This window comes from Coregonus lavaretus (genome assembly GCF_964263955.1).
Source record: "Coregonus lavaretus genome assembly, chromosome: 13".
NCBI classification, from domain to species: domain Eukaryota; kingdom Metazoa; phylum Chordata; class Actinopteri; order Salmoniformes; family Salmonidae; genus Coregonus; species Coregonus lavaretus.
Genome location: NC_140000.1, coordinates 48,768,692 through 48,796,278, shown reverse-complemented (window position 1 = coordinate 48,796,278; position 27,587 = coordinate 48,768,692). Strand labels below are relative to the sequence as shown.

Sequence of the window (27,587 nt, the reverse complement as noted above, 5' to 3'; positions counted from 1 at the left end):
AAAAGTGGATGACCACAGCCATGTAACATTGTGCAACAGAGGCACCCTTTGTCTCATCACACCACAAAACAAGAGCCCCAAAACAAAAGACAAAATGTTCAGTCTTTTATTTAAAAACTATAAACAGTCACCAAAGTAAATAAAGCCAATCTCTAACAGACTTAGGTCTATGTATAATCGCACATCCTACTGACACCGCAGAAATGAGGATGGGTGGGCTGCCCCGCTCGGATGCTTACAACAGGCAGTCATAAAATGTTACACAACACACCATAGAGAGGATAGTCTGAGGACGTGAGCCGGAATGTGGCATGGTATTAAGAATGAAAAAATAGTACAATAAAACTCCACACTATATTAACATAGAAAAAAAGTAGTGAAGAAAATATCATACCTGCACATAAAGCAAAGAACACAGGAGAAAACCTGTATAAAACTCCATGTATTTAAACCAATTTACAAATACAAAAAAAATTGGTACGCGCACTGTGCTCGTACAATGACAAACGTTTACAGTGGATACATGTTGGGGGGTGAGGTGAGAATACCTTTAATATTATTTTCTTCTACAAAATGACATGAGATATATTATTCCATACTCTTTCAGCCAGCAAAATGAGTTCTACAAGGTATTATAATACAAAAAAAGTCACAGTTCCACAAAAAAACTGTTTTTCCCCCCTTAACTTTACAGCATCAGTACCTTTGCAGAAGTATTTACAGGTTTTAAGTACATTCATCCACTGCTGAGTATAGAATCACATTAGATACAAGTAACCAGGGATCATTAAAAAAAGAAAAAAAAAAGAAAAAAAACTTAAATTCTACCAAAGTAATGCTTCTATTACTCCACAGAGCAAGTTCCCCAGTGGCTGTATCGGCATGAAAGAGGATTTTCTTTATATATATATATTCACAAATATTTACAAGATTCTTTTCATTAATTGTAATGGTATTCATTTCGATAATAAATAAGTGAAAATATAATCGACTCAAGTAAGAAAACCACGCTACCAAGTTCTAAAGAAAAACAATCGAGCCAGTCTCCTGCAGCTGTCTCCCTCCCCCTCTCCAGCCACTCCCCTCCCTCAGCACAGCAAAACCCCTCAACATACTGCCGCTCCTACTCAAATAAGTTCTCTGCAAACAGTCCCAGGATTACAAAAATGTGCTCGTATTTGGGGTTTCGTTAGTAGAGTCCCTCAGGGCAGCAGTCTAAAGAGCTCCCCCTCTTGGGCGGCTGGTGGAAGACCCCGTGGCAGTTTGTTTTGTGAAGGAGATGGGGGATTAGAGCACAGTGGGGGAGGGGGGTTGGAGGATGAGGGAGAACGAAGGGCATGGTCTGGTGTAGCCCGCCTGTGTGCCCCATTGTCCCATTGCCATGAGGACACCCCTGAAGGATGGTTCTCCTATTTTTGGGGGTGGGGTTGTCCTTGTGGGCTCAAGCTTGGAGAGAGCGAGTCAATTCGTAAAGGCATTTGGCGAGCGTGGTGGAGACCTCCATGTTACTGAGTGCCAGCACAGAGAGGTGGCTCTCATGCCTCTTCACCAACCTGAGAAGACAAGACAGGAAGCTGTCATTACATACTCTCCATCAAACCGTAAACAGTTGTTTAATTGATTATGATTCATGTTTATTCATCACTCCGAACAAACGAGTCCACAGATGACCCTTCTGTGGTTGTGAATGTTCTTACTTTCGACCGCAGTCTGAATACTTGGCGATGTTCTTTAGCGTTAAGGCAGCAGTTAGTCGTATGTGTTTGGTCATTGGTCCCTCTTTTTCATCCTAAGGAAAATAGTTGTGAAGTTCATCAGTTACAAGATACATTGACAACAAAATATTTCCACGTGGAAATAGACGATAAATATGGAAGTCAAGCACTGCAAGGTTTAACATCTTAAATCTTATTTCCTGGTATAAAATCATAAAATTCTGTAAAATGTCAGCCGGACACCTTCAGTGTAAACAAACAGCTAAGCTCAGCCATACTCACAGTGAAGTCCCTGAACACCAGGTTCCGAGAGCCTCTGCGTAGGGCCATAAGGGCTGCGCTCGGATGATTGACAATAGCTTTCTGTGCTCGCGGTGCTGGAGTGCTGCTTGCCACTGGCTGAGGCCTGTGGAACAATGCAAAAGACAGTCAGCCACACATACAGTTCATTCTAGCATCACCACAATGGACATTTGCACTAACATGCTAAGCTAACCAGAGGGTACATACTTGGAAGTTTTCTGATTGGGGTCTTGCGTCTGTGTCGGTTCCTGCTCCAGTTTTAGTGCGGCCAATAGGGCATCTCGAGAACAGTGCTTATCCTGCAGACAGAAAAGAGGATAATTGTCAGCCAAAACCCACAAACATGGACTGCTTGATTTAGAGGTGAGGGTGTAGTCTTACCTGTAGATGGGTTATGAAGGACAGTCTTTGTCGGGGGAAAGGTTCACATCCCTCCCAGAGGCACTGGCCTGGGTACAGCTCCTTGCCACCATGCTGTGTGGCTGCATGGTAGAACACTCTAGACGGCGTCTCAAACCACCTGGAAGAACAACACGGATATCAACGGGACAGTCAATGAAAAGGCCACTTAGACACACTCGGGCTGCGTTTAGACAAGCAGCCCAATTCTGATATTTTTCAGACCAATCAGATCAGCTCTGAAAAAGATCTGATGTGAAAAGATCTGATGTGATGGGTCAAAAGACCAATTAGTGGAAAAAATATCAGAATTGGGCTGCCTGTCTAAACGCAGCCTCAGTTAGCCATGATATGGACACACCTCCCACAACTTCTCTTTAAGTAGGTCAAGTCGATACGGACAGAGATTGACTCACCGTTTACAGGATTGCCACAGACACTTGAAGTTCTGTCCCGCTTTCCTGGTCTGTTCTGGGGGTGCCACCACGGCTTGTGGCCCAGAAAGGGGGGCGTTGGGGCTGGTACTGCCAGCCTGTGCAGGCTGAGCCACTGGGGGCGGAGGCTGCGTAAAACCAGGCTGAGGGAAAGAGGCAAAGCTTTATCAGCCCAAATAAGCAGGTGATATTTTGTGTTGTATGATTGTGTTTGACTATTTCTCAAATAAAAAAACAAGTCACAAATTTTTTTTTTTTGGTATTTGTTTTACCTTTGAAAAAAGTTTAACAAGATAAATTGGTTAATTAAGCTAATAAACTTTGAAGATTTTAGCCTACCTACCCTCTGCTTACAATAAATATGAAACAATAAATATGAATAACCTACCATTTGTTTCTAAGAGTTATTTTCAGAAATTAATAAAAAACATACATTTTAGTCATTTAGCAGACGCTCTTATACAGAGCGAATCACAGTTAGTGAGTTTTTTCATACTGGCCCCCGTGGGAATCGAACCCACAACCCTGGCGTTGCAAGCGCCATGCTCTACCAACTGAGCTACAGGAGGCTCGTAAAAATATTAACATAGAGGTTGAATAAATAATGCAAGGTCCTACAACCTAAAGACCATCTTCGTTAAGCTTGTTTTATGCAAGTCATTTGCTTCCAAAAATAACAACTGTAAGCCTTGCATTGTTAAAGGATGAAATGAAAGATCACACACCTGCCAATCCAATTAGTGCAATATAAACAAGTCTTGTCGAAGTCAGTCTGTATAAATCATTAATGGCCTCTAACCCTACTCATCACAATTAGGGGTGTAACGATCCATCTACTACATCGATGTATCGATTTATATTCCTATGATCCAACTACATCGATCTGTGCTCGGCGAGTTGGCCTTTTGGACAACATATATCAATCTAACATCGTTTTAAAATGTAATAAATCGATTGTATCGATACTAGGAAATAACCCATTGGATTTAAGCACGTCAGACTTTATATGGATGTTTTTTCTTAGCACTTTTAATGATAAAGGCTTTAAACATTACTCGATTCAGTCTGCCTATCCGTGACGTCATCGCCCCGCGCTAGCAGCAGCGCAAAGGCGCCAAGACAACAAAACATAGCATGGCGGACGACAGAGGAGAAGCCGACGAGCGATAAATTATCAAGCCACCATTGCGGTCCTTACAAGAAACAGGAATCTAGGAAACTTCACCTGCACTGTCCAGTATCCAGGTATTTATTTCAGTCACACTGGTTGAATTTTTGGCTAAAAGGTTACTGAATCGATTTCAAGTCACTGAATCGTATCGTTCTAAATGAACCTATATCGTCCTTGAATCGTATCGACAACCACGAATCGTGATACAAATCGAATCGTTGTTAAAACGAATCGTTACACCCCTAATCACAATGCAGTCGATTTCTCAAAATAACAGCAACAGAAAAGCCTTGTAGTTGTATGTGATAGATAGCACTCTCCCACCTACAACTACACATTTAAGGGCTTGACATTAACTTTTTTTTGCCGATTGTCCTTTGGACAAGTAGGTCCGATTTAACTTGTCCAAAAGCTCAAGACACTTGTCCCCCCGCCCCCCCCCCCACATTTTTTTGTTTTAACACCATTTTTACATAATTGACAGATCCACTTTACAAAATAAAATGCATTAGTCTTTTTTACCATAGAGAATCAGAGAAATGTAGGCTACACTCTGCCTATTGGCTTATTTGCATATTCAAGCCTGTCTCAAAATCGTTTAAGGTTCTCCTGGAGGATGGTTGGCCACCCTTGGTAGCCTATAAAATATTGCAACATTACAATTACAACCAAATACTCTTTATAAAATAATTCCCCACCAAATTAAGCTCAACAATGCGCACATGGCTGTAGGCTATGCACGAATGTTCCAAAATGCAATTAGCAGGAAAACATTGTTCTCAAAAGTGCCCCGCATGCCCGTGTGGTTTCATGTGACAGATGAAAATATCTGTTAGAAATAAAGCAAGGGGAGATCTAAAGATGCATCAACTAGCATGGGTTACTATTATAACTAGGATTATGACTTTGGCTGCTGGACAATAATGTTGATTTAAAAACCAATAGAACATGAAAAAAATGCTGCTTTCAATGGCATAATAAAATAATTCCCTCAACATTTCTATAGTCGTATTTTGGCTAGGCTACTTTGAAACAAGGTAAGACATGCTTCATAAAAATGACAAAACGTCCAGGTTTTAAACAATTAAGTTTATGGATCCTCCACCAACCTCATTTTTATCATCTCCAGCACAATACCAGTGTCAACATATGTGAAAATGGTGCATTTCTAAGTTTTACAGAATAAAATAGAAAGTTAAGAAGTTCATTTTAAAAACAGTGATTTTCAAAACACAGATTCATAGTGATGTGGGAAGCAAGAAAATACCCTCCCTTGGGCTAAAAAAACGTGTTGCAGGTTTAGGAAATCACAGGTTTTTGAAATTTTTTTATCCTACCCTGTGATGTCACAGAAAAGCATTTAAGGACTTTTCTCATCTTTGTAACCACAGATCGTAGAAACGCGCTGTTTTCACACATATAAATGAGGTTGAAAAGTGGTGGAATTGCCCTTTAAATAGATTCAAAATGCAGACCCCTACACTCAGATTCAAGGTGGGTGATGTGCAGTGCGCAACAGGCCGGTCTTGTGACCATTTGATCTGAACGAACCGTGCCTTGAGTATGTCGACAGAATCAAGCCTTCAGACGTTAATGATCCTTCATTATATTTGTCAAACATGACTTGTGTTTAGCCTATTTTTATATAATTCAAAGTCTCATTAAAGTTTGGGTACATTTTCTGGTGCCTCCCTCATGTCAGCATAGGTTTGGACATGAGGCTGTAGCCAATATGCATATCACCTACACTTTGACATGTAGGCTTTTTTATTTATCTACATAATATTCAATAGATTTGAATATTATTCAAATATTGGCCTCTGATCCAATTCTGATCTGAGTAATTGTTTGATAATGTGATTGTTTTTTTTACTCTTGTCCGAACTGAAATCTATATTCTTCTTGTCCGAGCATTGTTTTTACTTGTCCCGGACAAGAGGACAAGCGTTAATGTGGAGCCCTGCATTTTCTGTTAGTGAAGAAAAACAGAGTCACAGGTTTTACCAGCTGGGCAAGAATGTCAATGATCCAATAAAGTATTCAAGATAAGTCAGCAATCTAATGAGCTTGCTAGCCAACTAGTTGGCACGGCTTGCAAAACTGGGACAAGAAAGAAATTGTTGAGAGATGTGAAACTCACCGTAGAGCTGGTTGCCTGTGTGGTCGAGCAGTTCCTCTGCTGCGTGGCATTCTCTATTGCTACTTTGGCTACTGTGGTTGGGTCGGCTCCAGCAGGCACGGCCACCATGGTGGCACTGCAGCCCGCCTTGTTGGGGTCGCTGATGGTGATGATCCTCACGCCCACCTTACTGGGAATCACAGACGCCCCCTTGTCCTCCTCCGCCGGCCTCTTGAGCGCACGGCTCTCGTCGCTCAAACCATTGGCCGGCAGGATCCCTGACCCCGTGGCGCCCTGGGAGTTTACAGTAACAGTGGGAAACAGCTGCTGCCTGAAAGCAGGCAGGGCGTAGTTAGGCCCCGGCCCCATAGGTCCGTTAGAGAAGGGGCCTGTCGCCTGAGGCCCATTGGCAAGGCGCTCTGCCTGCTCAGCTTTGGCAGTATCCTGCTGGGGGACAGAGGGCTCCTGGGGAGCCCCATGCAGTTTCTGAGGAGGACCCACCTCCCCGTTCCCCAAGTGTTTGGAAGCGATGTGATTTGGAATGTTTTTGCTTAAGTGGGCACCAGTGGAGGCGTCCCCCCTCTCAAAGTCACAGACTCCATTGACGAGAGCCTTTTTGGGGTCGACGTGGCCCTCCTGTGGGTTAGCCGGGCCAGAGGTCTGCTTCCCATTGGTGGGGCAGCTCTCGCTGGCCGGTCCATTGACGCAGGCCCCCTGGCTGTTCCCTGAGTGGTATGGAGGTAGACTGGAGTCCATGCACTTTCTCCCGTTAAGCAGCTTGGTTCCAGGAGCATCGGCCCCTGCCAGATCCCCGTTCCTGGTTTTGGTGCCAGCCCCATCGGCCAGAGAGGAATTCTCCATCACCTCGATCTTGCGTTCGTGGATGTGCAGACCCGTGGCGTCCTTGGCCTCTTCCTCCTTCTGGCAGATGATCTTGTCCCCCCTAAAGGGTGGCGGTGGGCCGTGGAGGGTGTTGCCTGTCTGGACCACTGGCAGGCCTGGTGCAGCGGCTCCCTGGCTGACCTGGGCGGCAGCTGCAGAGGCTGAAGTGGTAAAGCCTGTGTTGGGCACCACAGTGAAGGTGACCTGGCCACCAGGAGCCTGGCCCTGGATGATGGTGGCGGGGCTGCTGGTGGAGATGAGCTGCACCGTCTGGAGAGGCCCCCCTGGGGACTGGAGCTGGCTGGGGACCAGCTGTACATTGAGCTGCTGGGGCTGAGGCTGGCCCTGTGAGGCCACCTGGTAGAGCACTTGTGGGCTGGGGGCACGCTGCGTGCTGTTAGGGAGAGGCACCTGGGGCGCGGGAAGGATGAGCTTGCCGCCCGGCGTGGAGGGCCGCTTTGGAAGCAATAACTGTTTGATCAGGCTGGACTCGGTGGAGGTAGGCAAGGGGGGCGGCTGCTGCTGAGGCAGGGGTTGGGGCTGAATCTGAAACTGCTGCTGGGGGTGAAACTGCTGCTGGGGGTTCAATTGTTGTGGTTGCCGTTTGACCGACAGCATCTGACTGACTGAAGCAGAGCCCTGCATTTGGATCTGGGTGTTGGAAGGAGAGGGCAGGCCCTGGGGCAGTGGAGCGGTGGTGGCAGGGCAGGGTGGGGGGTTGGAAGGAGCGGGAGGCTGTCCTGCCAGTTGGATGGCCTGGCCTCCAGGCATGGTGGAGGGGTTGGCCAGAACGATCTGATGGATGGCCGGGGCGTAAGCCTGGTTCTGCTGGGGGTTGGGGCTGACGATGACCACGCTGGACTGCTGCTGCTGGTTATGAGTGGTTGTGGGCGGTCCGCTGGCCTGTGAGGGTGCAGGCTTGGGAGCGATGTTCTGGAAAGTGACGCGGGAGCCCTGGGCGTTGGACACGCCGGCGATGGTGAACACCTGGCCCCCGCCCACCTGGAAGTTCTGCAGCGAGGAGCAGGGGGCCGACACGGCGGCGTAGTGCGGGGGGGCAGAGAACACAGCAGTCTCCTGCTGGGGGCCCTGGGAGAGGGCCTGGGGTACTGAGGAGGGGGGAGTGTGCGGCAGGGGCGGCCGCTGGGCCATGGACACCCCCTGAACCCGCGCCGTGAAGATGTGGCCCTGCTGTACCTGTTGGAACAGTGTGACGGGTGTCCCGGCAGCCTGCATGACTTGTTGATGGTGGAGCTGTTGGGTCATGTTGGGGCTGTGGTTCTGGACCACCTGGCCAGAGGTGGGGATGGAGCTCTGGACCATGGCTGTCTTGAGGATGTCCCCTGGCTGGGCCTGCTGAGCTGGGTGGGGGTGCTGCTGTGGTGTGGCCTGGGGGTGAAGGTGGAGCCGAGGAACAGTCTGAGCCGCTTGGGGGTGGGGTACACCATCCTGCATGGTGTAGGCCACCTGTGGCGCTGCCGGGTTAGCAGTAAGGCTGGGAACTGGAGGCCGGGCAAACCCAGGATGCCCAGGGACAAAGCCTAAACACAGAGAGAGAGAGACAACAAAGAACACATTAGCATCATTGACTGAGGTCCAAATCGCACAACTGCAAAATGTCTCACCATACTCCAAAACAACATTTATAGCAACTATGTCTTCTGACGTTTGTTGTGATAACAATCAAGGTAAGTGGAAACTTGAATTTTAAATGCCACTAACTACGAAAATGTAGTTTACCTGAGGGGGATGCCTGTGGGTGGACAGGGACGTCGTGCCTGGGCCCTGGTGTGGGGCTAGCCTGCTGCTGGTAGTACAGCTGGATGGGCAGTGGGATGGTCCTCCGTTTCACCCCCACCACGTGTATGTGGGCCTGTGCATTGGGCTTGGTGTCCTCTAGCCGCTTTACTGTGTGGTTTGGGAAGATGGTCCTACAAAATGAGAGAGACGTGTGAGCGCAGTTTATTCTAAAACCTTATCAATCATGTTTCTCAAAGTCATTGAATGTGGACTACTATATTGTAACTTGTCCATAGGGTGATTTCTTGGTTGAAAACAGAACACGAATACACAGTGGGCTTCCAGGACCACAATTGGGAAATCCAAAAAACATTAAAAATTACGTGTGTTCTCCAAATGATCAAGGTTTTCAATGAAACTGATTGATTTAACATGGGATTATGCCAACCAACCGTAGACATTTGAGGAAGCCTTGGGAGGCCAGGATCCCAGCGCGTCCCATCTTGCTGCCGGTGGCGAGGTACTCCGAGTACATATCTGAGCGTGACACGGAGCTCTCGCCGCTCACCTCGAAGTGGGCGTTCAGCCTGGTGGAGACAAAGGGAACTCAGGATGTATATATACAGTTGAAGTCGGAAGTTTACATACACCTTAGCCAAATACATTTAAACTCAGTTTTTCACAATTCCTGACATTTAATCCTAGTAAAGATTCCCTGTCTTAGGTCAGTTAGGATCACCACTTTATTTGAAGAATGTATAATGTCAGAATAATAGTAGAGAGAATTATTTATTTCAGCTTTTATTTCTTTCATCACATTCCCAGTGGGTCAGAAGTTTACATACACTCAATTAGTATTTGGTAGCATTGCCTTTAAATTGTTTAACTTGGGTCAAACGTTTCGGGTAGCCTTCCACAATAAGTTGGGTTAATTTTGGCCCATTCCTCCTGACAGAGCTGGTGTAACTGAGTCAGGTTTGTGGGCCTCCTTGCTCGCACACGCCTTTTCAGTTCTGCCAACACATTTTCTATAAGATTGAGGTCAGGGCTTTGTGATGGCCACTCCAATACCTTGACTTTGTTGTCCTTAACCATTTTGCCACAACTTTGGAAGTATGCTTGGGGTCATTGTCCATTTGGAAGACCCATTTGCGACCAAGCTTGAACTTCCTGACTGATGTCTTGAGATGTTGCTTCAATATATCCACATAATTTTCCTTCCTCATGATGCCATCTATTTTTTGAAGTGCACCAGTCCCTCCTGCAGCAAAGCACCCCCACAGCATGATGCTGCCACCCCTGTCAGGGGTCAAATGGTGACCCGCAAGCTGACTGCTTGACCGAGAACTACCGTTCAATTTACAGAGAAACTGTGAGAAGCTAAGAGGTGTCACAGAGAGAGCATGACTATGAGAGGGGGTGTGTGTGTGTGAGAGAGTGAGAGAGAGAGAGAGAGAGAGACTCACCACTGCACTGTAAACTTCTCCCCATCTAGCTCAACAATACCAGGTGGAGGAGGGGGGGACTGGACAGGGACTCTTGCTGCTGAAGTGAGAGATGAGAGAATTAGTGAGTCTAATTTCATCAATTTACAAACGTTTTTGAATAAAGCCATTCTCTATGCTGAAAACACTTGTTCTGATGTTGGCCCAGCGTCGTCCAGGGTAGGGGAGGGAATGGCCGGCAGGGGATGTAGCTCAGTTGGTAGAGCATGGCGTTTGCAACGCCAGGGTTGTGGGTTCGATAAAATAATGTATGTGCTAACTGTAAGTCGCTCTGGATAAGAGCGTCTGCTAAATGACTAAAATGTAAATGTAAATGTGAGACTGAACTGTCGGCAGGACAGAGTGCTCCCGTACATGGTGTGTTTAGTGTGTTGTTCCTCATTTTGCCCACTAGGTCGCAGTCACAGTACTGTACAATCAGACTGCTATGTTTACCCTAGCTTGAATTATTCCTAGCACCTCATGCCAACGTCAACTTTAGCTGATTGATTGCATACAGCATGGGTTACACCATTTTGCCTGATCATCCATGGTTCTAAAGCACCAACGGATGGAACGTCTCTACAGACAAGTGTGGATGCAGAGGCTTATGGGAGGCGTATACTGATGAGCTGTCAGCTTTCGATCAGTCTCTAACGTACACGACAATCGGACAAGGAGCAAGGCTAAACAGAGCTGAGCCTATAATCTCAGGCCATTGTCTCAGGGAAATGTTCCTGTATACCATAAGGCTAATTATTGCCCTCACACTGCTTGCTCTAAAATCTGATTTAAATGTACAACACGAATATAACCTGGCTTAATTTCATTTCAATGTGCATTTGAAGATCAGGGGACAGGGTTTAAGTGTTAAGATGCTCACCTGGGATGGGTGCGCCCTGCAGCGGAGCAGGCAGCTGTTCTACAAGCTGGGGCTGCACCTCGGCCACCTGGCTCTGCCCAGCAGCCTGGTGCTCCATCAGCCTCACGGCCGTCAGCGCGTCCGGACCAAACGTGTGCAGGTCCACTGACACCAGCCGCACCAGCAGATCTGCCCAGGGAGACACAAATACACAGTTTAATAATGTATGTCTAAATTGTTGCATGACGGTTGTTTTTGATTTCCCAATTCTGAAAATCATTGAATTTCCTATTCCTCCAAGAGACTAATATATTTTGTGCAACCAGTTTGTTTGTCAATTCATGCAGCTTGGTTGCTGTGCCGTGTTAAGAGACTATAATCAAACTGTACTCAAACACTCCATTAGCCAAGTTGTTAATGCTATACCTACACTTTATCTTGGTTAGACGGTTCTCCATCCCCTCCATTCTGGCTTGGTTGTTTATACTACTGCATGTATCCTCGATCCTGACTAGTGGCTAGGTTACTGGTACCCTCCCCCTGGTTAGGGCTAGGTTACTGGTACCCTCCCCCTGGTTAGGGCTAGGTTACTGGTACCCTCCCCCTGGTTAGGGCTAGGTTACTGGTACCCTCCCCCTGGTTAGGGCTAGGTTACTGGTACCCTCCCCCTGGTTAGGGCTAGGTTACTGGTACCCTCCCCCTGGTTAGGGCTAGGTTACTGGTACCCTCCCCCTGGTTAGGGCTAGGTTACTGGTACCCTCCCCCTGGTTAGGGCTAGGTTACTGGTACCCTCCCCCTGGTTAGGGCTAGGTTGTTGGTAGCTCACCTATGCTCCTGTCCACAGAGGCGATCTTGCTGCAGGGGATCTCCCCCAGCTGGGCCAGCAGGTAGAGGACCTCCAGGGAGGACATGAGGAGCATGAGGTCAGGCAGCGACAGCAGGCCGATGACCTCCCGGTACGACTCCTGGTCCACGTACTCACAGATCAGCACGCCGTTGTCCTCCGCCTTGCTCAGATTACCCAGGATCTCCATGGCTGAGGGGAGGAGGAACAAATGGTCAGGCTCTGGGAAAATCTACACTTTGACCTTTATCACAATTCATGCTTACCATTGTTACATAAAGACATGAAGTTGCTTTCACATTAAAAGGCCAGTGATATAAAAATAAACACGACATTGCATTTGTATTAACAAAAGACCCAGACACTGACAAAGACACAGTACGGGCTGACACGCACCCCTCATCTTCAGGAACCTGTCCCTTGACATCAAGCATTTGGTGATGGTGTGAAACATTAGGTGGGTTGTTCGAAAGTCAACCGGATCTAACTGAAGCTATTGGGAGAGAAAACAGATATTCATTCATGGTAATCATCAATAACACAAATGCTCTGGAACAGCTACAGCCTCGTCTAACATTATACCATTTTATACTAAATAGTACTAATTCATGTAATGAAATAGCTCAACACTGCACAAAATAATAACATTCAGAACATAAATATAACAGTAAAAACACCTCACCTCTGCGGCCACGTTGCCGAGTGTATCCAATCCCAGCTGCCGTAGGGAGACGAAGTGGCAGTGGGCGCACAGCAAGAGGAACCGCAGACAGGTGCGGTTAGCAGCCAGCAGTTTAACGTTGGCCTCCTCGAAAGACAGGTTGCGGAGGATGACTCCCACCTGCAGGACCCGCTGACCCTCGATGTCGCCGATGCCTAGGTTGCGTGGAGGGTGGAAGATGGCCCCCCAGCGCTCGTCCCCCGACGTACCGTCTGTCACTGGGAGAAGAGCAGAGAGAACAGTGACTGTCTGATCCACCAAGGACATCTTCATGTCAGAGCAATGGCCTTTTAAGAGTCTATTTTTTGTATGAGAAATCTTCAAATACTTTATTACGCAAAAAGTCCACAACACAATGTTGTCGTAATATTTATTTGACGTGCCATTTCTCCCATTGTTGTGAAAAAAAGAATTGATTGTGCAATGGGTCTTTAATCATAACCTGCTTACCTTGTGTCGGGCTGGTCTTGTCCCAGATGAGGTCCCTGACTTCAGAATCCTCTACCACATCCTTCCAGAACTGCAGAATCATATTCGCAGATTATTGTTGAAATACTGACTGCCGAAAAGATGCATTGCTATAAAATACAAGAGCAGTTAAGGCTGATATTCTCCAGCGAGGCCAGACATCACACCGTATTCACGAAGATCCCTGAACAGCTGGAGGGCAACCGTTTTCTTTTTTAATGGCAAACCTATAGTATACATACATAGTGAGTCTTTCAGTCAAATCTACCTTCATGAAGTCCCGGGAGGTTTGCTCCTTCCAGTCCATCCCAAATACAGAGGAGAAGCTGCCTAGTGCTGCAAATTCACAAGAGTACCGTTAGAGAGAACATTCCAACCCTTACATTCTGAGACAGAAGGTACTTTCACACCTGAGGATTCACTAAAAAAAAAGCTTCTGCCATGGCTATGTACATTCAGTGCCTTGAAAAGGAATGCACAGTGTTCACATTGTTGCGTTAAAGCCTGGATTTTTTCATTGAACACAACCTTCTTCAGACTCTAAATAAGGTAATCTCTCATCTAGTCTTCATACAGGCAAATGAAAGGGAATAAACAACAATTCTCTTCTTATTTCCACTTTGTCTCAACAGTTCCCCCACCAAGTTCCCATGGTAGACAATAAATTACAAAAACACACATACATTTCTAATTAATGTCCTGCAAAACTAGATTTGGATACTAATGAAGAATGTTAGAGGTGTTGCAGACGTACAGTCATCGAAGACGCCTGCATGTGCCAGCAGCAGCGTGATGAGTTTGGGGTCTTTCTCCAGCTGCATAGCATGCTTGCTCTCGTTGGAGAGGAGAGTGCAAACGTTGATTGCGAAGTCCACTTCATTGGGCAAGCCCGACAGGAGAGAGAGCACCAGTTTGTTGTAGTCGCATGGGGGCGTGAACTCCATGGACAGTCCATAGCTTTGGCGGAGATAGTCTGGGGACAAAAAAACAACCACAATTCCAGTTGTAATTTCAACTTCAAAGTGAATGTAAAGAAAGCCTGATGAAAACATACAAAAACATTACAATGTTGCGATAAAGACCTTGAGAAATTATGATTGATTAGTTTAGACCTCAGAAAAATTATTGCAACTGCATGCACTGGGACACCTGCCTGATAATGAATATGCCTTCACAGATAGGAAACAGTGATTAAAGTCACATGCAGGGGTGGGGTTAACAAGTGCAACTTCCTGAAACCTCAGTCTCTTGGCATAACTTCGCTGGGATGGCAATGGTTGTATGGCATATTTCAGTTATTAGAAATTGATTAAGGTGCAATCAATGGGATATAAATAGCCATCTCCTCACAGCCGCCAGCTCTGCATCTGTTTCACGTGTGTGTGTGTGTGTGGCTGACAGCACTCCTGAACTAGAGCGACTTCACACACAGCGGGCACGGTGGTAATGCACCATCACACAGCACCATGGTAACACACTGTTGCAAATTGCCTGCATGCCTGGGAACGCGACAACCTCAGTTCAGATACTCTCTTACTGATGGGGGTCTTGTGGCACAGCTCTGGTTTAAAGGCCCATATGTTCGCGCATAAACAAAGAGTATAAATGTGGCAGCCCTAATAAAGTATGAAGTATATTGTGTCTCAGTTCTGAAACACATTTCAACAGCTCAAATCTTAGAACTCCTCCTTTAAACTTTGAATATAGGCTACTTTCATCATCAATTTTAAGATCTTGAATGCCTGCTAACATCCTCCTCTGAGTTTTCATTACCCAAAAATGAAAGAGGAATGAATGCGCAGCACCCACATTGTGCCCATAGCCACTTCAAGCAACTGTATAACGGTATTAAAAGCACTTACCATTAGTTCTTAAATAAGGAGCAGGCTTTACCGTAGGAGCAGGCTAGCAGCACCATTATGACAAACTAAATGGCAACATTTGGAGAAGTGCTGCCAAATTCTATCTTGATCTAATCTATGATTACGTTTTGAGGAGCAATAAACTATGTCTGAAAAGACAAAGCAAACAAGTCTGCAGTATATGCAAACTCAGATGACTAAAAAAACGTGTGCTGTGAGTAAAGAGAGAGACACTTCGGACTCCCAGTCAAGACTGTTGAGAGGAAGTTTAATGCTGAAGGTAGCCATAATGTTTTTCCATTGGAGTCGTAAAGTTGACTCAAATTCAGAGTTAGCGGTGTTCTTCAACAGCCCCAACACTCGATACTTGAAGAAATGTACTTGAAGAAATATCCACCTTGATAAACTTGCACCAAGGTTGTCCTCTGACCTAAGAGTACTTTTATTTCTTTCTTTCACAGCATCCAAAAATCCACAGTTTATCATCAAGATTACATCAAATCGATCAGATCGCGCCAAAGGGTGGTTGCTTTACCTCACAGTAGTGATACAGTAGAGTATCGCAATATTATTTTTGCCAGTTTTACAAATCGTTACTGTGACTATTGTTAAAGGTATTTATTTTTTGCTTGGTTGTTAACGTTAGCTAGCGCTAGTCGGGTGTACCTGCCCCACAACTCTGGTATTTATCATCCTATAGCTTTTTCTCCATCTTCTTTTAAAATGTTTTTTTTTTTTAAATGGTGAGCCAACAACATGAGCACTTTAACCTCAAACTCATTTTCTCATGGCTTTCTCTTGTCCCGCTGCAGCAGACATACAGTATATGCATATGTTTGGAACATAGAATTGAAATATCGAATTGCAATACATATAGAATCGTGATACATATATAGTTGCAATACATATCGGCACCTAAGTATTGTGATATCGTATCGTGAGGTCCCTGGCAATTACTAGGGCTGGGAATTGCCAGGGACCTCACGATACAATATTATCACAATTCTTAGGTGCCGATTCAATATCTATTGCGATTCTAAATGTATTGCGATCCGATACTGTGATTCTATTGCGATTTGATGTTCCAAATATATTGGTCACCATATGTCTGCTGCAGAAGGACAAGAGAGAGCCATGAGAAAACACATTTTGATCAGTCAAGGAAATAAAATTGCTGAAAAGATGAGAACAAGCTATCAAGGAAAAAGACTGGAGTTTTGGGGCAGGTACAGCCAACTAGCTCAAAAATAACACTGCGATATTGTTAAAACGATACCCCAATATGTAACTATCTATTTTTTCCCACATCACGAGCAATTACCCAGCGCTACCTCACAGATACGTGTCCAATAAAATCCCTCTTCTCAAAGTGTCAATCAGAAACTTTCAGTTTTTATCATACTTGCATTTCTACATACTTGCGTTTCCTGGAATATGCCACCGTCCTGAAATTCACCACTGTCCCTTTAAGAACTTGCTCGAAAGCAAAATATGGGGCTATCCCTTCAAGAATCTGTATTGTATTTCAACTCCTAGCCCAACCAACAAGATTTGGGGCGAACTTCTGTATTTCTTTGTGGTTGTTTGAAGACACTTTGTAAAAGAGAGGAAAAGTCTTACCTGATACAGTATGTTGCTGGTAGTTGTAGGAGCAGGGGATTGCACCAATTGGAAGAGATGGTTTTGGGTTCCCAGGCTGCACCTCGTCATCATCTTCGCCGAAGTGATGGACTTTTTCATACTTTTCTAAATATCTGTAGACAAAAGACAACTTAATTAATGCTCAGAGGGTGACTGACCCATGACCCCACCTATTCCTACTCCCACCTGCACAGTCTCCTTCACTCCTGTGTCTAAAGGAAGAAGTCCTCCCCTGTGTGTGAGGTTTTGGGATAAAAACTCAGTCTGATGGAGGCGGCGCACAATTGGCCCAGCGTCCTCCAGGGTAGGGGAGGGAATGGCCGGCAGGGATGTAGCTCAGTTGGTAGAGCATGGCGTTTGCAACTCCAGGGTTGTGGGTTTGATTCCCACGGGGGACCAGTATGAAAAATAAAATAATGTATGCACTCACTAACTGTAAGTCGCTCTGGATAAGAGCGTCTGCTAAATGACTAAAATGTAAATGGAAAGGTGTCCTTCCTGAAATTAGCTGCCCCCATCATGTCCTCTCATCCACCCATCTATTCAACCTATCCGGTCTGCTACTATTCACAAAGACTGGATATCTGCCTTTGTTCACCCACAGTTCAAAAGCGGTAGCATTACTGATCATAACTAACTGTTACTGGCCTATATCGAGTCTGCCCTGCCTCACCAAGATCATTGAGGAAATAGTATACCAACTACCTGAGCAGCAACAGCATCTTCTCTGAATTTCGATCCGTGCTGCATTACTGCAAAGGTTATACATTATATTTTCACCTCCCTTGCCAAGAAACATACCTGCACTGTATTATTCATTGACCTCTCTAAAGCATTTGATGGTTGATCGAACTCTGACTCTGACCAACTAGGCTACTTCAGCGATTACTCCCAAAATGAAAAACTCACACTTTAACCTTGATTATAAACAAAAAGGAGTCCCTCAAGGAGGCTCCTCCCTTGGTCCAGTAATCTTGGCAATACTGTATCCAAAGCTCAATCCATCTTTATGCTGATGATACTATCAACACCTCTGCCCCAACCTGAACTGGATGCACCCTCAACACAAATAACATTCCAATTGAGCCAATTGGTTTGATGAATCCCAGCATCCACAACAGTTCTCAAAAGACAAAATCTCATCTAGAATGGCCTCTCTATAGCAGATAATCCTGTTTCACCCTATCCTCAAATCTCCCTAGCTAGGATAAATCCTGCATCCTTTGACTGTGGCTTCACCATTAACCGTTGTGCCTCCAAATCCCTGATAACAAAACTGGACCCCCTGGGTCATTCCCACCATATCATTTGCCACTGAAGTTCTTTATGACAGCCACTCTGAGGAATTTGGTTAAGGCTTGCAATCCAACAGTTAAACTGGTAGGCTACACTCTGGCCTATAAAGACTCACCAGCCTACTTCTGCAAACTCCTAACATTTTCAAAGTCCTCCTACAGACAACACTATTGTTTTCAGGCTGTCTGTGCCCACATCCTATTCAAAATCCAGTCGCAAAGCAATTTGACTACTTGGCTGCTGCAGACTGGAACAAACTACAACGGGACTTACAACACAACCAATATCTCCCGCCTACTTCTATCGACAGAGTGAATATGAATGACTACACCACAAAGCATGACATGAAAAATACTGCCAGTGGGGGATAAAATCCTATCCAAGTTCCTATTCATAGAGACCATCGGTTATGATGAAATAATTATGTTTACACCTAGCTGACTCAGAAATCAAAATCAAAAGACAGGAGTTACACCATCTGCATGACAGTGCAAGTGTTTAAGCAGAGTACAAGTGATGAATCCTTTGTGCCCTATTGCTTAGGGCAAACTAGTTTATCAAGTGTCACTACCAGTCTTAATTAATATTTTAATATTCAACACGGAAATGACCAGTGGTGTAAAGTACACACACTTATATTCACACACCTACTACGTCTGATCTGGTGGACTCACGAAACACAAATGCTTCATTTGTAAATGATGTCTTAGTGTTGGAGTGTGCCCCTGGCTATCCGTAAATGTTAAAAACAAGAAAATTTCACCATCTGGTTTGCTTAATAGAAGGAATTTTAAATTATTCATACTTTTTGATACTTAAGTATATTTAAAACCAAATAATTGTAGCCTTTTACTCAAGTAGTATTCTACTGGGTGACTTTTCACTTTTACTTCAGTCATTTTCTAATAATAATATAATAATAACAACAACAAGCCATTTAGCAGACGCTTTTATCCAAAGCGACTTACAGTCATGTGTGCATACATTTTTACGTATGGGTGGTCCCGGGGATAAAACCCACTACCCTGGCGTTACAAGCGCCATGCTCTACCAATTGAGCTACAGAGGACCTAGCAAAGATATTAAGGTATCTTTACTTTTACTCAAGTATGACAATTGGGTAATTTTTCCACCACTGGATGTGACACAGGTGGGGATGATATGACCTTATCACCAGCACAGACAGAAAAGTCTAGTCTATCAAAAAATAAAAAATAAATATTTTTTTTTTGCAAAACCTTACTTGGGTTGAGAATGTCTAACAAGTGTTGCAGCCTTCCCTCACATGTTTAGCTAGGGAGGGACCAACACATGCACATTAAACATTTGTTTACACACATGCTGCAGTGGTGGCAGCAGAAAATACCTCACCAGTGGTAGCATGGAAAGCCCTGGCTAAGCGTGGAGTGTGTGTGCTGCCGTGAGTCACTGAGTGAGAGCCCCTTCTGAACGGAGTCCCAGTGCTGCTGCTGGTTCGCCGCGGCCAAGGTAATCCCCCGTCCACGGCGCGTGATACACTGGACTATAAATACACCAACTCTCCGTTTGGAGAGGCCCCGGCCATGCACAGCATCATCACACATTTGTCTGGGCACGGGCAGAAGGGGAGGCGGGATGTGTGGTGAGAGAGGAGGATGGGGGGGGGGGGGGGGGGGGGGTCTGTTGCAGCTGCTAATGTCTACACTTCCCTTTTCATACATGGCAGGCAAAACGCTCCCATTATTCTGACAAGACAACAGCCAGAGACTGGCACAGAAAAGCATCACGGAACTAAGAGGCCTTCTCATTTTATCAGTGTCTAATCAAGGTGACATTTAAGAATCATGTCGTCGCAGGTGTCATACCATCAGCATGGGAAAAACAAGCAGTTAAGGTGGAACAGTGCTCTTAACTGTCATTTTTGTCCCCAGCAAAAAATGTAAAAAACAAGATTAACTTTGAAAAATTAACCTGAACGGCACACAGAAATGTAGGGAACTGAAGCCATAGATCTACCACTGCAAATGGTGACTGTTTGTTTGTGAAGTGATGTCATTTAAAGTCGTCCGGATCATACAAGAGCTGATAGGACATAAGAGCAAACCTCTCAATAATGTCTGCCTCAGTGAGCGTGTGTGTGAGAGAGAGAATTAGGTGCCCCCTGTTGGACAAGCACACATATAAAACACACAATCAGATTGAGTAAACTAACTGGCATTCCTACTGTTCTATAACAGGTGAATATATATTATTGTAGCTTTAAATTCAATGCTTGCACAGATCCATTTGAGCAGACAGAGACAACTTCTTAAACATGAGGGCATACAATAGGGACCAATGAGCAACATTACAAATCCATATTATGTAGCCCAAAGCTATGTCAATCCACAGGCTGGTTTTATGGCTGATAAAATAATATATGAAAACACTATATACAGACCACTACTGAGAGTGGGGGCGGTGAAATCCAAGTACTAGTTGTGGACAAGAAACTGGACTAGGGGAGACAATGGAAAACTATACCGAGAAGAAAACTAACACCTACAATCAAATGTGGAAATAACAACAAAGCGAACATAATGTGATTAGCCAAAAAATTAAACACTTTGGGCTCAAGATCATGCTTAACGTAACGACAATGGCAGGTAAGTTAAATTTGTCAGCCCCCCAAATACATTTTCCGCAGGTGTAGTTTGCTTGATGCAGAGTTATAAAGTCTCTCCCTTTATCCAACAGAAACATTTAATTTGAAACATTTGTGTGATCTGCAGAGAGCTTACTACGGTCAAAGAAAATTGGGACTGCATGCCCAATCCTAGGCCAGTAGTAGTAGTAGGTTGCCTACCTCGGATAGCTTTCACTAGTCCCAACATCTCCAATCCCCACCTCTGGACTGTTTTATCTGTGATTCAAAACCTCTCCTAGCTATTGTTGCTGATACAAGGCTTTACAATTTCAAAAATAGTCAAGAGAAAGGCTTGGCAAGCAGATAACCAGTGACAAAATAAGGGGGAATGCTGAGGGAGAGCCAGCTGTAGCCTCACACAGTGGCGGAAAACCAGAACAAAACCTAAACAAATAATCATGGCGCTTCACCTGTAATCAAATTGCATTCAAGACTTTCTATAGTTTCCTTTGTCCAACACACAAAGTTAGGCCTACTTGCCTGTCAAGTCTTGTAATGTATGCCAGAAAGAAGTATGGCATTAGAAATAGGATTTGGAGTAGGGAGAGCTGCTGTTCTTAGACAGCGGTTCCCGGGTGCACCTTCTTCATAGTGAACAACTTCTGCTTCCCATCATTCGCAGCAGTTTGTCCTTTCGACCTAAGTGGGGAACTATGGCGTGATTCAACTTTAGCGGATTGTTACCTTTAGGCCTACATCTGAGGATAGAAAACAGCTAATCCAGATATGTATATTAGGCGGGACGATACCAGTATCACCATACTCATTAGAATTGTGGCAAGGAAACAGAACACGAAGCGGATTTAACTTCTTTAGGAAAACACACCAAAAGTTGGAAACAAACATGTCATCCAGAGTCACATTTTTTTAAATACTTAACAAATATATAAACATGCAACAACTTCAAAGATTTTACTGTTACAGTTCATATAAGGAAATCAGTCAATTGAAATAAATTCATCAGGCCCTAATCTATGAATCTGTTAGTCACAGATACCTTTTTTTTTTGTAAGTAGGGGCGTGGATCAGAAAACCAGTCAGTATTCGGTGTGACCACCATTTGCCTCATGCAGTGAGACATCTCCTTCGCATAGAGTTGATCAGGCTGTTGATTGTGCCCTGTGGAATGTGGTCCCACTCTTCAATGGCTGTGCGAAGTTGCTGGATATTGGCGGGAACTGGAACACGCTGTCATACACGTCGATCCAGAGCATCCCAAAAAAGCTCAATGGGTGGTGACATGTCTGGTGAGTATGCAGGCCATGGAAGAACTTGGACATTTTCAGCTTCCAGGAATTGTGTACAGATCCTCATGACATGGGGCTGTGCATTATCATGCTGAAACTTGAGGTGATGGCGGCGGATGAATGGCACGACAATGGGCCTCAGGAGCTTGTCATGGTATCTCTGTGCATTCAAATTGCCATTGATAAAATGCAATTGTGTTCGTTGTCCGTAACTTATGCCTGCCCATACTATAACCCCAACGCCACCATGGGGCACTCTGTTCACAAGTTGACATCAGCAAACCGCTCGCACACACACACACGACGCCATACACGTGGTCTGTGGTTGAGGCCGGTTGGACGTACTGGCCAAATCTCTAAAACGACGTTGGAGGCGGCTTATGGTAGAGAAATTAACATTCAATTATTTCAACAGCTCTGGTGGACATTCCTGCAGTAAGCATGCCAATTGCACACTCCCTCAAAACTTGAGACATCTGTGGCATTTTGTTTTGTGACAAAACTGCACATTTTAGTGGCCTTTTGTCCCCAGCACAAGGTGCACCTGTGTAATGATCATGCTGTTTAATCAGCTTCTTAATATGCCACACCTGTCAGGTGGATGGATTATCTTGGCAAAGGAGAAATGCTCACGAACAGGGATGTAAACAAATTTGTGCACACAATTTGAGATAAATAAGCTTTTGTGCATATGGAACATTTCTGGAATCCTTTATTTCAACTCATGAAACATAGGACCAACACTTTACATGTTGCGTTTATATTTTTGTTCAGTGTATTTTCCAAGCTATAGCACACAATACTTTACATAAAGCAGGTTTTTAAAACACCAAAGAGTTGTCTGCTTCGTGTTTTCATTTTTGCCACGGAAAAAATATCACAATACTTGTTTCGTCACAGCCCTAATTTATATGATACTGGTTTAGAAAGCAAACTGAATTGTCATAAAAATTACTATGGTATACACAGCTTAGGTTACACCAGGGAACTGTTGACCTTGTCTGCAATATCTTGTTGAAATAACATGCATTTCCAAAGTTTCAGCAGCCTCGCTTGCAGCCTGCGTTTTCTGTAGCTCGCTGATACATCAGTTTTGCTACATCATTTTAGCACCCTCTATTTAGCATCAGAGAGAGACGTACAGTTATCAGGGGACAGCGGGTAACACTAGATCTCTAAACGCTGTGGCCGCGTTTCACCTTTGTTCACGTGCCAAGGCTAATCTCACCAGCAAATGCTGTGTGAATGAGACAACTTGATTGCCTCGGACTTCACTTATGCAAGAAAAAGAAAACAGTGGGGTAGTTCTAATCCAGCTCTTATTTTGTCATGGGCATCACAGTGCTAACAACATCATGTTGGGTACAGCCTATTCACAAGCTGCATCTCAGTCTTAAGAGACATCCTCTCCTGCACCTGAACTAAGGTGAAGGAAATGGACAGACAAAAGCTAATTTACTGTGCGCAGTAGGCACAACATCATTATTGCTTACCCCATGTACCAATGCAGATAAACGGATACAAGGGGAAGCAACCACTAGACTGTTGAACCATCATGTTGTGAGGCACAATTCAAGTCACACTACAACAACTCATTTATTCCATGTTTGGGACAAGTCTTTCATAGGTAGATTTTTTTATTCCCGTTGTTTTTAATGATAATCGAAGGTCAACTATTGAGTCTATTGCTCAGGTTCCCAGGTTGTAGGACTACTTACTATTTTCAAGTGCCTTGCCCTTGGCAACGTTCATTTTAGTGGTACAAGAAGACTTTCAAGCGAACAAAGGACTCCCTACTTCCAATACATTTCTGAATATTCTGGGTTTGCCCTTAAGAACGAGATGGGATTGAGCTACATCTCCCAGTTAAACCTGAGGGCTCTTTGGTTCTAATAAGTTTGACCATTACAGGCTTGCTTGCCCTTATAAGAGAGACCTGGCATTGGGCTACACCAGTCTGCGCCGACAGTAGAAGGCTGTCTTAACCTGGCCGATTCAATTTGTTTGGTAAAGACGCAGGACTATGGTAAAATAAACATCCTATATAAAAGTTATGAAGAAATCTTCCAAGGAATAGTTTCACCATTGGTCTACAACTACCATGTGATCCCATGGTGGGCTGTCATGGGGTAAAATCCAGGAGAAGTTTCAGGCAGTCAGGTTAAAGGCATGCTTGAAATGGGTTAGGCCTGTGCATTTGTTTGAAAATATGAAGCAAACTAAATCATGCATCTGGGCAGCTCCCAACAACTCCTTCAAACCTGCTGATGTGCTATCAGTTAGGCTATTTATATTGCTGTGTTTCAGTCAAATATTGTTTTACATTACAGGGCTCTACGCAGACCTTTTTTACAAGGAGCACATGTGGACCTAAGTTGGAAAATATAGGCAGGCGCACAAAGATATTTAGGAGCGCAACTACAAATATTTGATGTAATAATGCTAGAATCCTTCATTCTTCTAGGCACACTGGTGCTGCTAAATAAAAATTCCAGGTCGCACAGCAACATATTTAGGCGCATATGCGAGTAAAATGGTTGCGTTGTAGCGCCCTGCATTAGGCTATGTCCTAAGTTAGCCTATGACTCTTCAAATGACAATTTGAAAGGAGAAAAGTCTCACTGGGTGCAGGCTTTTGTTCCAGCCAAGCAGCAACACACCTGTTTCTTGGTTGAAGAACATTTAGGCCTTGTTGGTTGGTAGAATCAGCTGTTGCAGCTGGGCTAGAACGGCCTGCACCCACACCTCATAGGGTGAAATTGCCTGCCCAATATCAAATCAGCAGTTTTCTTTGCATGGAAAGTCAATGTTCAAATATACTTGTAGGGTATCAAGCTTTACTATTGTTCATTTGATGGCAAGAATGAAATCCTTTGCTAAAAATACTGGAATAACCAGCACCATTTGGAAACACTTCATTACAGTGCTTGGCCTATCGTTGACTGCATGTAGGGCCTATATAAAATCCCATGATGACTTAAGAGAGGAAGGCAATAACATCTTTAGGTCTATGACGAGTTTTTCAAATTCATAAGCCATATCTTTAGGCAGGTATGATGATACTTCGGTAGAGTGTATGAACCTTGTTTAGAATTTATGACATGCCTACATGATTGGTTACTTGCAGACTATGTTGACCTACTGCTCCTTCAACCATTCCCAAAATGTGAAGAAAGGTGATTAAGGCAACAGGACTTTTAAAGATATGCTGCTTCAAATAACTCGCAAAGCAGGGTCATATAAGCAACCTCCAGGTTAGACTGGTGAATGTGATCCATCCTCTTAAAAGCAGGTGCCCGTGGCAATATTTTGGAGGGAAAAGGAGACTTGAGCAGAGAAGCAGCTCCACACTGTCCATGGGCTTGCTGCTGGTGAAACATCTACACATTTTTACATTTTAGTCATTTAGCAGACGCTCTTATCCAGAGCGACTTACAGGAGCAATTAGGGTTAAGTGCCTTGCTTAAGGGCACATCGACAGATTTTTCACCTAGTCGACTCGGGGATTAGAACCAGCGACCTTTCAGTTACTGGCACAACGCTCTTACCCACTAAGCTACCTGCCGCCCACCCAGGGCAAAAGGTGTTTAGGGTAACGTGCTGCTGATTGCATAGTTATGGCAACGGCTAGCGTATTCAATGACAATCCATGACAGATCGATGACCAGCCAGCATTCAGTAACTTAGCCCATTTAAAAAGCATTCCCAGATCATGTCCCTTACTAATAGTTTAAATCTACAAAGCGAAGATGTATGGCAGAATCCCCAGTAGTAAGACATAGCATACAATAAAACAAATTGTGATCTGCATTAACCCAGTAAAGTTGACTAAATGTTAGGTCAAAGCATACTGTTATGAGGCATAAGCATTGCAGCCAGTGTAAGGTCCAGTATAGTGTTTTTGTTTTCCGTGTTCAACATCTTTAAAACCGTCAGTAACGCTGGATTGTTGCATGGTCCATTCCTGCTTCCAGCCTCTCACAATTTGTAAACATTTGCCACATGCTGTCTGAGTGTAGTAGCTAATGCAAGACCATGCCACTTACCGAAGGTAGTACTGTTTTAAAACAAATGCTGCGTTTGAACAACTCCTTGGAAAGTTAAAATCTTCACCCAACTCAGACCACTGATTCTTGTCAGAAACCTGTAAAGCAAATTACGGATGTTATATATTTTTTATTAAACAATATCAGGATGCATAAAATATGGATTCGATAGTGATAAACAACCTGATTATCATCTAATAATAAGATGTTAATGTTAGATACTGTCACTAGCTAGTACTGTGTATTTAATTCCATGTTTGTTAGCCATCTAGTTATCACCGCAAGCAACAACTCACAGCTAGCTACAGCTTGAACTGGATGGCTTACTTACTAGCTAGTGTTAGCAATCAGGCTAACATTACTTTTCTGGCAAGCCAAGCGTGCAGGCTAAATGTGGTAGCTACCAAAGCTCGAGACAACTATGACCCGCTTCAACACAATGCTACTAGTAATGATGGAATGATGGCGAGCATTCTTTATTTGGGGAATTCTTTTCACATTTACAGTTTTCAATAAATAGGCCTGTGTGCGGCCTACATTTGTCTTCAGCCATAGAGCCAAAGATGGCTAATGCGAATAACTACCTTCCCCCAAATTATCGTAAAAAATCTAGTTACACAAAATGTTACCTATCCCCGGCGGCGAATAGTTCTTCCTAGCCAGTGCTCTGTGCGGATAATCGATGTTAAACGTGCCCGCTAATTTTGAGTTGCTCTAACTGCACTCAGACTCCGAGCCGTGCAGCTACCGTACGGACTTTCAATTCAAACCATACACAACACAAGCCACCACATTGCATAGATGGCAAACTAGCACAAGGCCGACCGCAATCCTATCTCTCCTACAGCCGTTTTAGTATGAAATAGCTCTTCGGGATGCCGAAAGAGAGTTCTCTAGCCGTTCACTGAAGACTTCACTGAAAACCGAGAGTGCGAAAATGCACTTTTAGTTCCACTCACCTTTGCAAATCCACCTAACGAAATGACTCTGATATAGAGAGCATTAAGATCCAACTCTTTCCCACCCACGATAGGAATCTTCTTGAACGGCGATCTGATGGAAAAAATCATAAAATACATGGAGAATAGTATTACTAATAGTTTGTAAGCATCCATAGTCATATGTACATGATTTTTAAAGGTGTATTTAAACGCCCCATTCTCACCCTCTGCTTCGGTGAAATTGCCGCAGCTCGTCCAGGAAAGCCAGTCCTTTCCTTCGCTGATCTAGTAAATTTTTCCCCGTCGAATTTGCCATTGTTTTTGCATGTAAAAACGGTTAAAACGCCACTCACTCGCTTCCTAAGACACCAAGGATCCCATACTCCGCCGGCGCTCAGTCATTCGCGAAGCTGAGTGTTTAAAAAAAAGTTAAAGAAATAGCTAATAGCAAGCAGAGCGCCAGCTCGCTAATAAAGACTGATGCACAGCTACACACAGAAAACAAGCCGATTCAGTAAGTTGTAATAAACACTCAGCCAGAATAACGACCGACTTCAACGGCAAACTAAAACTGCCATTGTAAAATATGCTAAATGAATAGTTTTGGTAGCAAATGTGTTCGTTTGGAGTGGTTTGACAGTGTGTTACGGACGCGGCTCCAAACAATCGCACACACTGTAGAGCGGCAGCGGGATCCAGTTCCAGACAAAAAGATCTGAGGCCTCGAGCTCGTACTGCCACGCAGCG

General features: G+C 44.4%; 1 protein-coding gene across 1 annotated transcript; it reads right to left on the bottom strand.

Annotated features, from left to right (window-relative positions):
- Positions 1–92: 92 nt before the first annotated feature.
- Positions 93–27,587, bottom strand: LOC311140833 (AT-rich interactive domain-containing protein 2-like). The gene is made up of 21 exons (XM_084176086.1): positions 27,065–27,587; positions 26,859–26,952; positions 25,900–25,997; positions 16,625–16,758; positions 13,897–14,115; positions 13,411–13,478; positions 13,125–13,194; positions 12,636–12,892; positions 12,350–12,446; positions 11,936–12,145; positions 11,131–11,298; positions 10,230–10,308; positions 9,216–9,350; positions 8,764–8,954; positions 6,163–8,564; positions 2,834–2,994; positions 2,400–2,538; positions 2,226–2,317; positions 1,998–2,121; positions 1,698–1,789; positions 93–1,553 (listed from the first exon to the last, which is right to left on the bottom strand). The coding sequence occupies exons 1-21, from the start codon at positions 27,154–27,156 to the stop codon at positions 1,442–1,444; spliced, it is 5,034 nt and encodes a 1,677-aa protein (XP_084032212.1). The 5' UTR covers positions 27,157–27,587; the 3' UTR covers positions 93–1,441.